The sequence below is a fragment of the Ciona robusta genome, chromosome 3, assembly GCF_009617815.1.
Source record: "Ciona robusta chromosome 3, ASM961781v2".
NCBI classification, from domain to species: domain Eukaryota; kingdom Metazoa; phylum Chordata; class Ascidiacea; order Phlebobranchia; family Cionidae; genus Ciona; species Ciona robusta.
Window position 1 is genome coordinate 2,012,238 of NC_143237.1, and position 13,577 is coordinate 2,025,814.

The following is a 13,577-nucleotide window of genomic DNA, read 5'->3' on the forward strand; positions in this document are numbered from 1 at the left end:
ATTTATGTTTTTTCGTTGTTAACGTATTGAGTGTCATGGTATTCTCCCACTGCGGTATAGATGTGAGATTTAGTTGGAGGTATAGGCACAGATTTTACCAGTCGCCTTTCTCATATGTGGTATAAGTCTGTAAGCTTTTTACCGCTTTGGTGTTATTAGACCAAAACACTTATATTTACGCCGCACAATTACAGTCATATAAATAAATGCTGCCAAATTTTACTTTGATAATATAAACGTCACAATGATAATTCCAACTAACGCAACAAAGGTTTTTGTGTTGTCATCAATTTTATTAAAATGTTAAGCACATTTTACATGTACAGTCAGTCCCGTAGTTTATATACAATATGTTTCATAAGAGATAAAAGTATAATTGAAATAAAGATGCAAAAAATTCAATATAGCTGTATATGCAACGGCGTATTTAGTTGTTGAAGTGGAACTGTTTTCACGAATGTCGTCATCGAGGGTCAAAGGTCAATGGGAACGATTTTTGCGGGGGAACGAATTTTTTCTGACACCGGATAGACACAAACCCAGGCAAGGTAAAACAAACCATATATAGACAAAAATAATACAACGACGCACATAGTCAATGTGCCCAACAAGGAACACACCAACAAAACTACAAAGATAGTACAACGAGTGCAGCGACGTACATGTGACAAACATGCAACTAACACAACAGCTTAATCGTTCAAAATGGGGACAGGGTCAAAAAGTAATTAACGCGGACATAATCATGAAAACATCTACAAATAAAATATGGTTTAAATCCTGAAAGATAATCATCTGCAGTGTACACCATATTGAATGTTCGACCGCAAGGAGTTAAAGCCAATAACAGCTCCGCATATCCCAACCTAAGTCGATCGCCATGTTGGTACCGCGATACTCTCGTCGTATCTTCAAACAATAAAATAACGTTCGGATATTACGTCCACGCAACAACCTGACCGTGATGTAATTGAATCGACGTGACGTAACTGCACCGAAAGCAGGGTCATGCTCTGACCCATCTATATCGACGTCGTAGCGTAATTGTGACGTGGCCATCGTCTCAATCCCGCTACATGACGTTTTATATTAAGTATTTATTGGGGTGGAGAAGTTTAGATTTTACAAGGTTTAATGGGAAATTGCGGACTTCAATTATGCGCTATTATATTGCGTGTTGATATTACTCGAGTATTTGTGTACCAACATAGCGTTCTCTACCAAGCGATTTAACAAATACACTGGAAGATTCGATCTTTGTAGAACAAACACACAATAGAGTGTACAACAACAAAATCCGATCCAGCAAGATGTTTGCCATATTTTCATTGCATATATTTCATAGACATGCAAAATGCACTATAGTAGTGGCTGACTAAAAATAGTTTTGGGTAATGGGTCAAATCGGACCTAAATCGCAGCTAGGTTCTAAACTAGGACCTCATCCATATAAAATAGGACAGCTGACAATATATTAGCTTCAGCAGAATAAAAGTACAGCAGCGCTGACAGACAAACATATACAAAACTCATGCTTATAATACTCAAACCTCAAACCGTGTATACATTATCGGCGTCTTCGTCTTTGTTCTTCGCCTGCAAAACAAACGTAATGGTTACGTCACAGGTTTATCACTTAAGTAATATAGTACTGTGAGGTAAGATGGAATACCGTTAGCACCTAAATCCCATATTTCCCAATCGTGGTTTTAACAAATACTAACGCTCTTTAACAATAATCGTAAGCTTAAAATTAACCAAAAGACTTTAATTGTTAACAATTATAGAAACATATTAGTTTGTAAAAGTTCAGCAATATCACTAATATATGAAACAAAGCCTACACTTAAATGGTTACTAATTTAAATGTTAAAAAACAATTCTTAAATTTCTTTGGCTTTTTTCGTTTAGCATACAATACCTTTTTATACAATACCTTTTTATACAATACCTTGCGCTTTTTTTCTGTATAGCATTTGTCTCGAGCATCTTCTGCAAAAACATATTCGTTAAATGTCATTTTGCATATTATTACGTCAGAATTACCTTCATTCTTCCTTCGTGCCGTAGCACGCTTGATCCTCTACGACATCACATAACATGTTCTGCAAAATAGAATTTTAAAACTTCTTTTAAAGTAACGTTTGTGACGAAACAATAACTTACGAAGTGGGTTCTTCTGTTGCGTCATCACCACTTCGTGACGTCACATCATCGATGTTTCTGGGAAAAGAGCTTATGTACGTAATAATGCCAACTGTGATTTATACTTTACCAATTCTTTGATCTTCTTGCTTCGCGCTCATAGCGCAAATATAGTTAGAATATATACAAGTAATATGCCTTAATGACGACGCAAAACGCACATGGGGCCCCATGAAAAAAAAACGTTGCGAAACGTACGCGTACAACAGCCGCATGTTGTTCAGCTATGACGTAACGAAACTATTAACATAGCGCAAGCGGTATAGAGCGATATTTAAACGATTGTGTCCGTTTGTGACGTAACAGAACGCATCGATTGTGAACAGTGCAATTGCGTGTGACGTTACAGCAAATAACCGTAGCGAAACAGAACGTGATATAAAAGGACAACTTACTTATAAAAAAAAAATAAATAAAAATATTATTGTATATATACTGTAGTAGTAGTAATGTATGATGTAATAAAATAATACTTAACTCAAGTCTTGCTCAAGTCTTGAACCAACTTCATCTGAATTGAACGAAGTAACTCGATTGGTGGAAGAGGCGTTTTATGCGCGGAGCAATCAAGGCGGGAATAATCAACTGGTGCGAGGCGTCAGTCACGTGAGCAATCCGACCAATCAGCTTCAAGGAGCTTGTGACGTCAGGTCAACATTGTGACGTAACACCCTAAATTCGCAATGATTCAAGATTTTGGATGATGTGCGTTTTTTAAAGCTGCAGATTTTTTTTCAAATTCACGAATATATAACATTGTGATTTCATTTCAGTCAAGATATTAAAGAATAAATGCGAGAACTAACAAATACGATGTAGTAGGGTGGGAAAAGATGGGACACCTTTAGAACATAATATTATAGGTATCCTAATCATGTTTTAAACAATCAAAAGTCGTCTATGGGAACCGTTGGAATACGGTTTTTATAATTCTTTGAATGTTCTTTGTTTACCAACAAATATGACGAGAAAATAGAATGAAGAGGTGTCCCATCTTCCCCCCTAACTATATGTGAAAACGATTATGATAAAGAAACAGAACAACTGTTCGACAAAAAATGACCACTTACGTGTTTACTAACTATTTTTTTATAAAAATAATGGTTTTCTGTTCCGAACGGTCAAGTCCAAAGTTATTATAAGGACGTTGGTCAGGCCATCAACGACATGGAAACCAAGTAAAACACTTCTAGCGTCCCGACCATTGCCACGTTGCTAACATTGCATTCGTTCGCTATTTATCAAAAACAGCTGCTCCATAACTAAAGTACATTTTACTATCACACGGTGAATGCCGTAGGGCCTGGGTGTTGGGGTGATGAGCTAAATGTGGCGTCGATCAAGGCTCGTCGCTACTATCATTGTGGGCGTATGTGTCCCTTGGACAATAAGACACCTAACGGCAATTGCTTCAAGCCAGTAATCACTAATGGGTTGTCCAAATTATCAGCCATACATAAAAAAATTATCACCCACAAAGTAACGTACATGGTAACTCGTAAGCTGGCACAAGGTGTTTGAAACAGAACACTCGGGTCATAACGACTATCGTTATTCGCGAAAATAGAGTAAGATACATTTATCTCATGTCCTCGACAAGGACCTCATACATACACAATCAGGAGTGTTGTATTATAATACCTAAACATACTGTTGTAGAACATTGTAAAATGTCTGTAACTGCTCTTTGTACATGAATTTATTGAAGCACAAAACAATTAACGCTTACCAACTTAACTTAAAAGATAGACACAACATATTAAAATGCTGACAGTGAGAAAACTGCTTTGCAGTAGTTTTGTTTAAAACGTAGTTAAAGACAGTAAATGCACCGTGAAATTTGTTTACAAAAAGGAAAAGACCAATAAAGAAAATTAAATCTTAGACTCCACCTTGGTATCTTCTTGAGTTGTTAATCTTTTTAAAGTGGCCTAAACAAATATTGACCATTTTGTTACAATAGAATACTTTCTTATATTTAGGCAAAAACGCCTTGATTTGCAGTTTAGATTTAGTCTTCTATACAAATTGCTGCTACTACTTCGTGCGCGTATGTGTTTTTATGCAAGACACAAAATTGTCATACATGCTTATTACAAAAAATACTAGAAAAAATCACCCACAAAGTTACATATGTGCTAACTCGTGGGCGAGCATAAGATGTATAAGACACGAAAATAGATAAGTTGCATTCGGTTGAGTTAGAATATATACAAAACCCATACATACCCGAATAGAGGTTGCAGACACAGGCTCTTTTTTCTCCAGTATAAAATCAACAACCGAAAATGTTTCAAGAGTTTGAACAATACCAGGGGTTGAAGCATCAAATTCTACAGGTTTGGAACTGCAACATAAATATGAATCAGTGAGTTGATATCAAATTGTGGCACAGTGGCAGTGGTTAGGGTGCCTGTCTTTCACCGATGGGTAATGGGTTTAAGGCTTGTCGCTGCTACCATTGGTGGCGTATGTGTCCTTGGGCAAGTACTTGAGGGTCTAATGTTAATTGCTCCGACCCAGCAGTCACTAATGGGCTGTACAAATAATTACCCACTAAGTAAAAAACTTAAGCTGGCATGAGGTGTGTAAAAACAAAACACCCGTGTTATAACGACTATCCTTTTCCGGCCATGCAAGAATAAAGCAAGTCACATTTATTCATTCATTCAAATTAAACAACGTATTTTTACCCATGCTGAGGTTCTGGAACATCATGTCCTTCCAAAGGCCATTTTAACTTCTGAGTCTAAAGTAAATTTGTTCATTAATTGGTTTTATAGCAGTAGCTTTAGGTTTTACTCACGTAAATTCTCACATTGCTTCCAGGTACCAACTTTTCTTCGCACTTGTGGGAAATTAAAGGAAGTTCCTAAGATTTAGATACAACTAAAGTAAAGATTCTTTTATTTATCAGTGCATGACTACTAAAGATATATAACATTTGTTCCTTTAAAAATTTAGTGAACATTTACTAATGTAATGTGAAGTGTATAAAACAGAACACCTGTGTTAGAAAAACTTTCGATGCTCCCCCCACACGAGGATAATTAAAATACGTTTATACAATATATATACCTCTAAATAAACACGTTTGGTGACTCCATATTCAGTTGAGAGAATATCCACAGCACGATCCAACACATTCATCACCATACCTCTGCTTTCAAGGGGACCGAAGTTCTAAAAACAACATTTTAATGTATGTGTGTTTTACATCAATAGGTTGGGTTAAAAAGAAAGTTCTAGAAAATGCAAAAGTGCAACAAAAATATGTTCAGTGAGTTATCAATTTACACAATGTATCTTTACCAAACAAAAATACTTAACATAAACTTTATTTATCCCTTTAAATACAGAACGAAGACTAATTTTTTTTAAACAGCGAAGAGGGAATTAAATGCAAAATGTTAAATACATTTTACAGGTTATTTTTTTTAAGTAAAACCGACAAACAAAACCATGGCCCATTTTTCAAAACTGACTCTTTTAGAAACAGAGAAAGAAAAGAAAGTTAAATTTAATAATGAAAACTAAACTTACATTGACCAGCAGGTTAAAGAATAGATCAATGCTTAGTTCTTGAGCTTGTTTAGCATTGCTCTTCCTATGATTGCATAGAGTGGCTTGTGCTTGTAGTTCATCTGTCGATAAATTCATCATCTGTTCATCTGATTGTTCACCTGTAGAACCAGACATAGGCGGAACATTAGGGGTGTTTGGGATAAAACATCGCCTTAGCTTTTGAAACAGAGTTGACGCAATGTGTTTTAGCACCACAGTTTCAAATATGTAAAAAATATATAGAAATTAAGTTTAAATATTTTATAACATCATCAACTTATCAAATAAAATCAAAGGAGATTTTTTATATCTTGAACAAAATATAGAATTAAGTTTACTTTTAATTTAAATAAACATGACACACAGCATACCAATAACTGCTGCTAGCTGCCTGTGGACAACCAAGTCAGCGTATCTACGAATAGGTGAAGTGAAGTGGGTGTAGAGAGGTACATTGAGCGCATAGTGATGATATTTAGATTCATCGCTTACTGATCCAGCACATATGTAAGTGGCAAGCTAGAAGATAAAATTCTTTTATAAAAATAAATGGATTTTTTGTTAATTTAAAAAACGAAGAAATTTTTCTATTGGTAAAATGCATATTAAAAATATTAAAAAATGCAATTTGAATTTATTTTTTTCTATTTTACCTGTTGTGGTTTAATAGCGAGCAAGAACAACGCTTGCTTTCTATACTTGGCAAGTTCATCTGCACCAGGTGCTGTTCTTAACGACTCCTGATATGCAATAAGATAGTTAAGTGCTATAAAGAAAAAAAAGAGAAGCTGTTTTTTTACAATTTTGAAACTTTTCTACTTACAGCCAGAGCTTCTGAAGAGCTTGCATCAACCTCAAGACCAAGCGCCATGCAAGTGCTCACAAAATCCTGCATCATTTCCTAAACAAATTGGGAAGTTTAAATTGACACTGTGGTGTTTACACTTAAAGGTTTGGGAAAATGTCATTGTGTCGCAATGGCACAGTGGTTAGTGAGTGGTCACTTATAGGCTGTCTAACGTATCAACGTTTCCTTTAGAAAAATCCATACTAAAAATAACCACCTATAAAGTTACGCCTGGTAATTCATAAGCATGCACAAAGTGTATGAAACAAAACACCCATGCTATAAGGACTGTCGTTGCACTGCCATGCGAGAATAAATAAGTTATATTCATTCATTCATTCATTCAATTAAAAAATGGAAAGTTTTAAAAAAACAGTTAATAATTTGAAATATAGGCACTTACTTCTTTTGGTTCTGAATGCGATCGCAAGAAAGCATGCGTTGGTATGCTTGTATATAGTTTGTGTGCAACAGCCATATTTGCCAACAACATAAACTCTTCAATCAATCTTAAATGAACAATTATATGAATTATTTAATGTTGAAATAAGCAGACAATAATGGTGAATATTTCCTACATGGGAAAGGTTATCCAACATCCAAGCATTTAATAACCTTAACTTTAACTTTAACACTACAGCAGTTGGCTTGCAATAAAAATACATTGCACATTTCTTATGCCTACACCAATTATGTAAAGATGTTATTTGCGTGTATTCAAAAAGAGTGTATAAAGTTATGGCAAGTCTTGGATTTACCAAAATCCACAGATATATATATATTTGTGTATATATATATATATATATATATATTTGTAAGTTAACATATTATTAAAATTTTGAATATAATTTACTCATTGCTTTTCTTGTATTCATAAGTGTAACAACCATTAGGCAGCCCTGTCTCACTGTTGAGTGTGTAAGACAGGCGTACTTGATCAAGTCTTAATGCCCCGTTGTCTATTCTTTGCTTGCGGAGATTTTGACTGACCTGAATAAATACAACAAATAAGTAAAATTTAAAGTTTACAAAAATGTCTAAAATCTAAAATATTCATTTATAAGAACAAAAAAATTAGGAAGAGTAACTGAAAAAAACTGCTGTTAATTGGAAATAGTTATAAAAATTTTGATTATAGTTTAATTCTGCAAAGCTTTAAAGTAAAACACAGTTACTTAGGCTACATATTCAGTATTCCACAATCCACATTGCTTAGAGAAACCAACAGCAGTTTCGAAACCGTTTTACTTGTAGCTAAAGCTTTAATAAGCCATTAATATAATTTGTCATTTTGCAATCCAGTGTGCAATCAAAAACAAATCAACATAGAGGTATACCTGAAGTTTTTAATATAGACAACCATACGGTAACACCCACTGCAGGCATAAATTCTAGAACATGTGGCATGCCACACTGGGGACATCACCCATGTAGAATAGAAAAAAAATAGAATAGAGACACTCTAAACATCAACATAAATTAACAGACCTTGAATAAGCCAAGAACTTTTGTCTTGATTTCATTCATAGAAAAGTTTCCAGTAATTTCAGGAAATTCATTTTCCTGACAAGCCGACTCTGGTTGTGAGAAATCTCTGTCAGGATTGTCGATGAACGATTGTGCGTGGTCGTAACTGAACTTCGCGCATGAACGAATTACACTACGGCCAAACCATTGAGATAAAATCTAACAAAGGAAAGTTGGTGTTGTATTTTAGCTCAGTCCCTGTTAGTTGTAGAAGTATAATTTCACTCTACTCAACTTATTATGTGGGGTACCAAAAAAACATAGGTTATACTTTTTAAACAAGGGAATACAAGAACTAATGAAATAGTCAACTAATCAAGACATTTGTAAGGTACAGAGGGGGCGAACAGTTGGTATTACTTAATGAATAGTGGTGTACAGATAAAAAATAAAGCAAAAACAATTTAAATTACTTAGTCCAGAATAATATAACAAAAGACCATGTTTAAGCTGGCATGGAAAAATACTAAACTAAAGTTGTATAATAAACAAAAAACTTATTGTACAATTTTATACAAGAATGTTGTAAATCATGTCATATATTGGCATATATGCGAGGATATAAATATCCACTTACTTTTCCCTGCTCAGTGATGTTCCACACCACAGAAAACGCTAGTCGTTCAGTTCCCGGGTTCAAACTGCATAGTTCCTCGCATAGTAGACGTGGCAGCATTGGTATAACACGTTGTACAAGGTATACAGACGTACATCGCTCGCTGGCAACTTTGTCAAGGGCAGTGCCAGGATGGACAAAGTAACTAACATCAGCAATATGGACACCAATCTCGTAAGTACCTGATGTATTAAAATAAGTTAAACAAATGTAATAAATTCCGCAAATCTGGCCTGGATGGTGCTCAAAGAGTAAATATACTTGTGCAAAGAAATACTAAAAGGATCTGGTGCTACAATAACATAACAGACAAAAAACAAGGCCAACCAATTGTATAATAAAGGATCGTTTGTCTCTTATTCAAACAGAATTCTTTACACTTTCGTAGCACTGGAAAAGTATGTTTTCTTATCATAACATTGTTCCAATCCAGTGTTACTTGACTCTACATGAATAGAAGACTGATGGTGCTATTTTAGGCAAAATATATATCTGACAGAATACAGTTCATTGGACTTGATTTTTGATGTGTAGGATCTAATTCAAACTAACATAAGTATTTAAGATTAAGATATTTGTGGTATCAACAATATGTACATATGTACTGATTCATTATTACCGTTGGGCAATTGTTTGCAATGTAAAGCATCATCTAAATCTCTTGCTGAAGGTGGATCAATGGAGAAAATGCATTCTGATGTAAAGTCTCTTCTTTTAGCTCGCTCTGCCTGACACAACAACAACAATTTAAACGAAATATCTCCAAAAGTTTAACCAAAGGTGTAACCAAAAAACACAGAGTTCATTGCTCTGTACTGATAGGCATATATGACCTTAAGCAGGGCACTTAACAGATATTACTCCAATCCAGTGGTCAGTAATGAAATGAGTCTATATTATTATCCATACAGAAAAGCAATAATCCTTTAGATTAAAAGTCAATATACATTTGCCCAGTTATGGCATTATACATGGGCAACTCATAATCTGTTAACCCTTTGGTTTTTAAGCAAACCCATCCCACCTGTGGAATGGTCCATGGTAGATCGGATGGCAAACATTGGTTCACTGCATTTGAGAACTCAGAGAAATCAACTTCATGGTCGATAAGAATACGAGTCGTCTCGGGTTCAATTTGACCAATTTCTCCAATGCTTTGACACAATTCCCTGAAAGCAAAACATATAAATAAAAATATTGAGATAACGTTGGGTGTAATGGGTCAATTCCGGTCTGAATCTGGTCCTATGAAATGTCTAGCTGCAATAGAACAATATACGCAATTTTATATGAGTGAGGTCCTTGTCCAAGGAGTTAGGATTGGGGCAAGATGCCCTGTTACCTGTAAACATTTAAATACAGTTTTTCATTATTGCAGTACAGTAAGAAAATATCTACAATTTGTTTAAACAAATGTTCACAACTATTTCTTCTTACATGACAGAAATACTTTGACTTGGTGATTAAAAAAGTCAATTATTCAACTTTCAGTACAATAGAAAATGGAAAAAAACAAGTCTCCTTTAACTCAAATAAGTTCAAAAATAAATCTCCCTACCCCAGTGGCAATGGTGAATGGGGTTCCCATTTCAAGATTTTTCCAACAAACAAGACATTTGAAATATCTTGCTTGGCCTTTTCTTTCATCACTTCTTCACGAGGAATCTGAAGGTTTTGGTTGTTTTTGGACACAGTTTCCAGAGTGATAAATTTGTCATTTGGCTAAAACAAAAAGATTTTATTTATTTTACAGATACTTGTGTCAGTTTTGTAGTTGTGTATCTACCTATTTTACTCATTATGTTGCATGTACACTGATACTGTAGTATGCAACTACTTTGATGTAAAATTATGCGAAAGCATTTATAATATTTAAATAAAATTGCATCAAGATAAGGTTAATAAAATAATCTGATAATACTAACAAATTTATAGCATTTTGTAAGCTGTTGGATTTAAATGTTACATACAGGAATTGTAACAAGTATTTTCACAACATGTTCAACATTATATCACCAATTACCTTCGCTTTATCCAACCTCAGATGCCCAGTGACAACTTGCCGACTCTTCTTTTCAACAATTCCAACAACAACTCCTGTTTTTCTTGTTTTGTTAAACTTTCCCACAGCTGCAAACAAACAGATGTTAAAAAATAAGCCAAATGAAACATATGCTGAACACTGTTTGTCAATTAACCAGTAACTTACTTGGTGAACTAACATTAGGTGACGTCTGATCTGCTTTTGAATCACCCACTGACACAGCACCTAACTGCTCCGCTAAATCTGACACTCCAATCTAGAAGTAATTGCAGTTTAGATAAAATAAGCACATTAACATACACATGTCCTTGCTTACAATCCAGTCTTTCTTATCTTTAATACGAACTGCCACAACATCTCCATTCAAAGCTCGATTCCTATCTTTAAATCCATCCATTAGTATATCATGACCCTCCTGAAACCAAAGTATAAATATATGCTAAAACTTATTAAAAAAAATTGTAGGTGTCGAAATCAAGAAATATCAAACAAAAATTGTTATAATTGTATAGAACACTCTCTAAACAACAAACTAAACCTTTTTATAAAAGCATTGTTAATTTTTAAGTTTCACAGAAACACAGAATTTGTGTATCAAAATACAATAACTGTAAATGATTATTAATACTAGATGAATAAAAAAAACAACATTTAATAAATATAGAATAATTTCATGCATATTTACTTTATCAGCGATAAATGCATGTGAGAACTTTTTCGCGTTTACTCTTAGAGTTCCTTTTATAAGTTCTCCTGTTGCGATCCCAGCTTCTAATTCAGAGTGGGGCAAATGATCTTCAAAGTAAGGTTTCCAGTTGTTTTTCAGTTTCTATATGTAATAAACCTTGATGTTAAACCTCAACAGCACTGATTGTATTAGCAACAAAGCATAGGTGAAATGGTTTTTGAATTTTAGTAAAATCTGGAGTGACATTGCTTAAATATATTTACACTTACATCCATTCCCATAGCTTGTCAAATAAAGGAAACCTCAGTAATTAATGTGGCAAATGCAATTTACAATGAATCTGTTCATTTGTATAGACATCCAACAGTGGGGTAAAAGCTGTAGGTCTAAAACTGGGGTGCTAAAAGTCTAAACCATATGATGTCAAAAGTTGGAGTGACGTATCAGACACCCGTAATGTTACGCCATTGCTACCCACCTTATTAGTGTCCGGTGAAGCCACAACCCCGGATAATGGTTCAGTTGTATATTTTCTCCATAATGATTGAGCTTCCGCAGAATTTTGCATTTCAATTTTGGTCTACACAAAATACAATGAAAGTCAGCAATGTTTGGTTGATGGATATTTGTTTTGGAAAAAATAAAGAAGAGCATACAGATAAAATTTTGGAAAAGTACATGGGCCCACTTGTTTTCATTGTATATTTTATTTTATATTAAGCTGGTCATACACAAACTGTTGTTTCGACTTCCGCTTATTGATTATATAAACACATGTGTTAAAATTACACAACGCCATTTTCATAAAAAAAAAATTTTTGCAGTTCCTTCAACTTACAATATGTCTGTTTCCATACGGAAATGCTACAGAGTTTTTAACAGTGCCAAAATTTCTTGCTGCAGTGGAAAAGTTTAAGGCGTAAGATTTTGGGTGAATGAACTGCACGACGCAATGATCAGTACTTGGCCATGCGTTCACCACATTTGCGGAACCGTGAAACTCTTTTTCACTTTCACTCTTTCTCTGGCGGTGTCGCCGCCTGTAAGTTTAATATTTTGGAAATAATTTATAAATTAATGTAAACCTGGATAGGCTCAAGTGTTGCAAACAAATATATAAAAGTTTACAGACCCCTAACACAACTTTATTTCACTTAATACATTAATATTCCACTATTTAAATTACAGCAGTTGGACATTGAGTTATCAAAATTTTATCCAAAATATTATTTTTTAAATAAAGTCTATGCTTTATAAACCAGGTCATACATTTGGTAATCACCTTTTATCTGGAGTCTTATTAGATGCAGCTTGGTAAGGTTGATTCGGACGATTCATATTTTGAGATTTCAATAAACAGCGACCAAATCTAAAAAGTAAAATGCGAAAAAATTGTAAAAATTTTTTTTGTGCGATTATGGTCGTTAAATGAATGTAACTTGCTCAATTCTCGCGCAGAGGCAGAAAAACATGGGTGTTCATACACTTCCCAGCTAAAGGATTACCGTAATCGATATGTAACTTTGTGGTGATTGTTTTTGTGTAGGACTGACATTGACAATTTGGATAACGCATTGCTGACAACTAAGTTAGAGCAATTGCCATTAAGTTTCTTCTTCAAAGACACATGCGCCCACAATGGTAGCAGCGACGAGCCTTGAACCCATAACGATAACTTCATGGTCAGAGTGATGCGCGCTAATCACTGTGCCGCGGCGCCAGTTCATTATTATGTTGCTGTAATAACGACAGTTTCTACATACTTACCTAGAATACATGGACCACACAACAATATGAGTTGTTGAACTAGTTCGGAAAAATTCAAATTCGGGTTTGCAGTATCTTTATATTACACCGGCACACAACATACATATCACAAATAAACGAGAAGAAAATGAGAAATACCCACCAAGGTTATTATACTGGTAAAGTATACGCAAGACGAAAGGGACAATTTTATGGTTATTTTGACCTTCACTACTAGAATTCCAAATACTACAAGTAAAAATACCCGTAATTATAGATTTTATATCAACACGATAATATTGTAAGCTTGCAAGTTTTATTTTTATGATCCCACTTAACT

The 13,577-nt window shown here is 34.4% G+C and overlaps 1 protein-coding gene across 1 annotated transcript; it reads right to left on the reverse strand.

Moving 5' to 3' along the window:
- Window positions 1-3,886: 3,886 nt before the first annotated feature.
- Window positions 3,887-13,418, reverse strand: LOC149737596 (DIS3-like exonuclease 2). The gene is made up of 24 exons (XM_089874533.1): window positions 13,259-13,418; window positions 12,774-12,860; window positions 12,330-12,531; window positions 11,970-12,071; window positions 11,489-11,632; window positions 11,120-11,218; window positions 10,969-11,059; window positions 10,783-10,889; window positions 10,318-10,481; window positions 9,784-9,928; window positions 9,379-9,487; window positions 8,721-8,941; window positions 8,105-8,302; window positions 7,470-7,606; window positions 7,020-7,125; window positions 6,593-6,670; window positions 6,423-6,509; window positions 6,141-6,288; window positions 5,749-5,888; window positions 5,284-5,388; window positions 5,012-5,077; window positions 4,899-4,954; window positions 4,435-4,552; window positions 3,887-4,136 (listed from the first exon to the last, which is right to left on the reverse strand). Exons 1-24 carry the CDS (start codon window positions 13,267-13,269, stop codon window positions 4,080-4,082), a joined length of 2,778 nt encoding a protein of 925 aa, XP_089730659.1. The 5' UTR covers window positions 13,270-13,418; the 3' UTR covers window positions 3,887-4,079.
- Window positions 13,419-13,577: the final 159 nt, after the last annotated feature.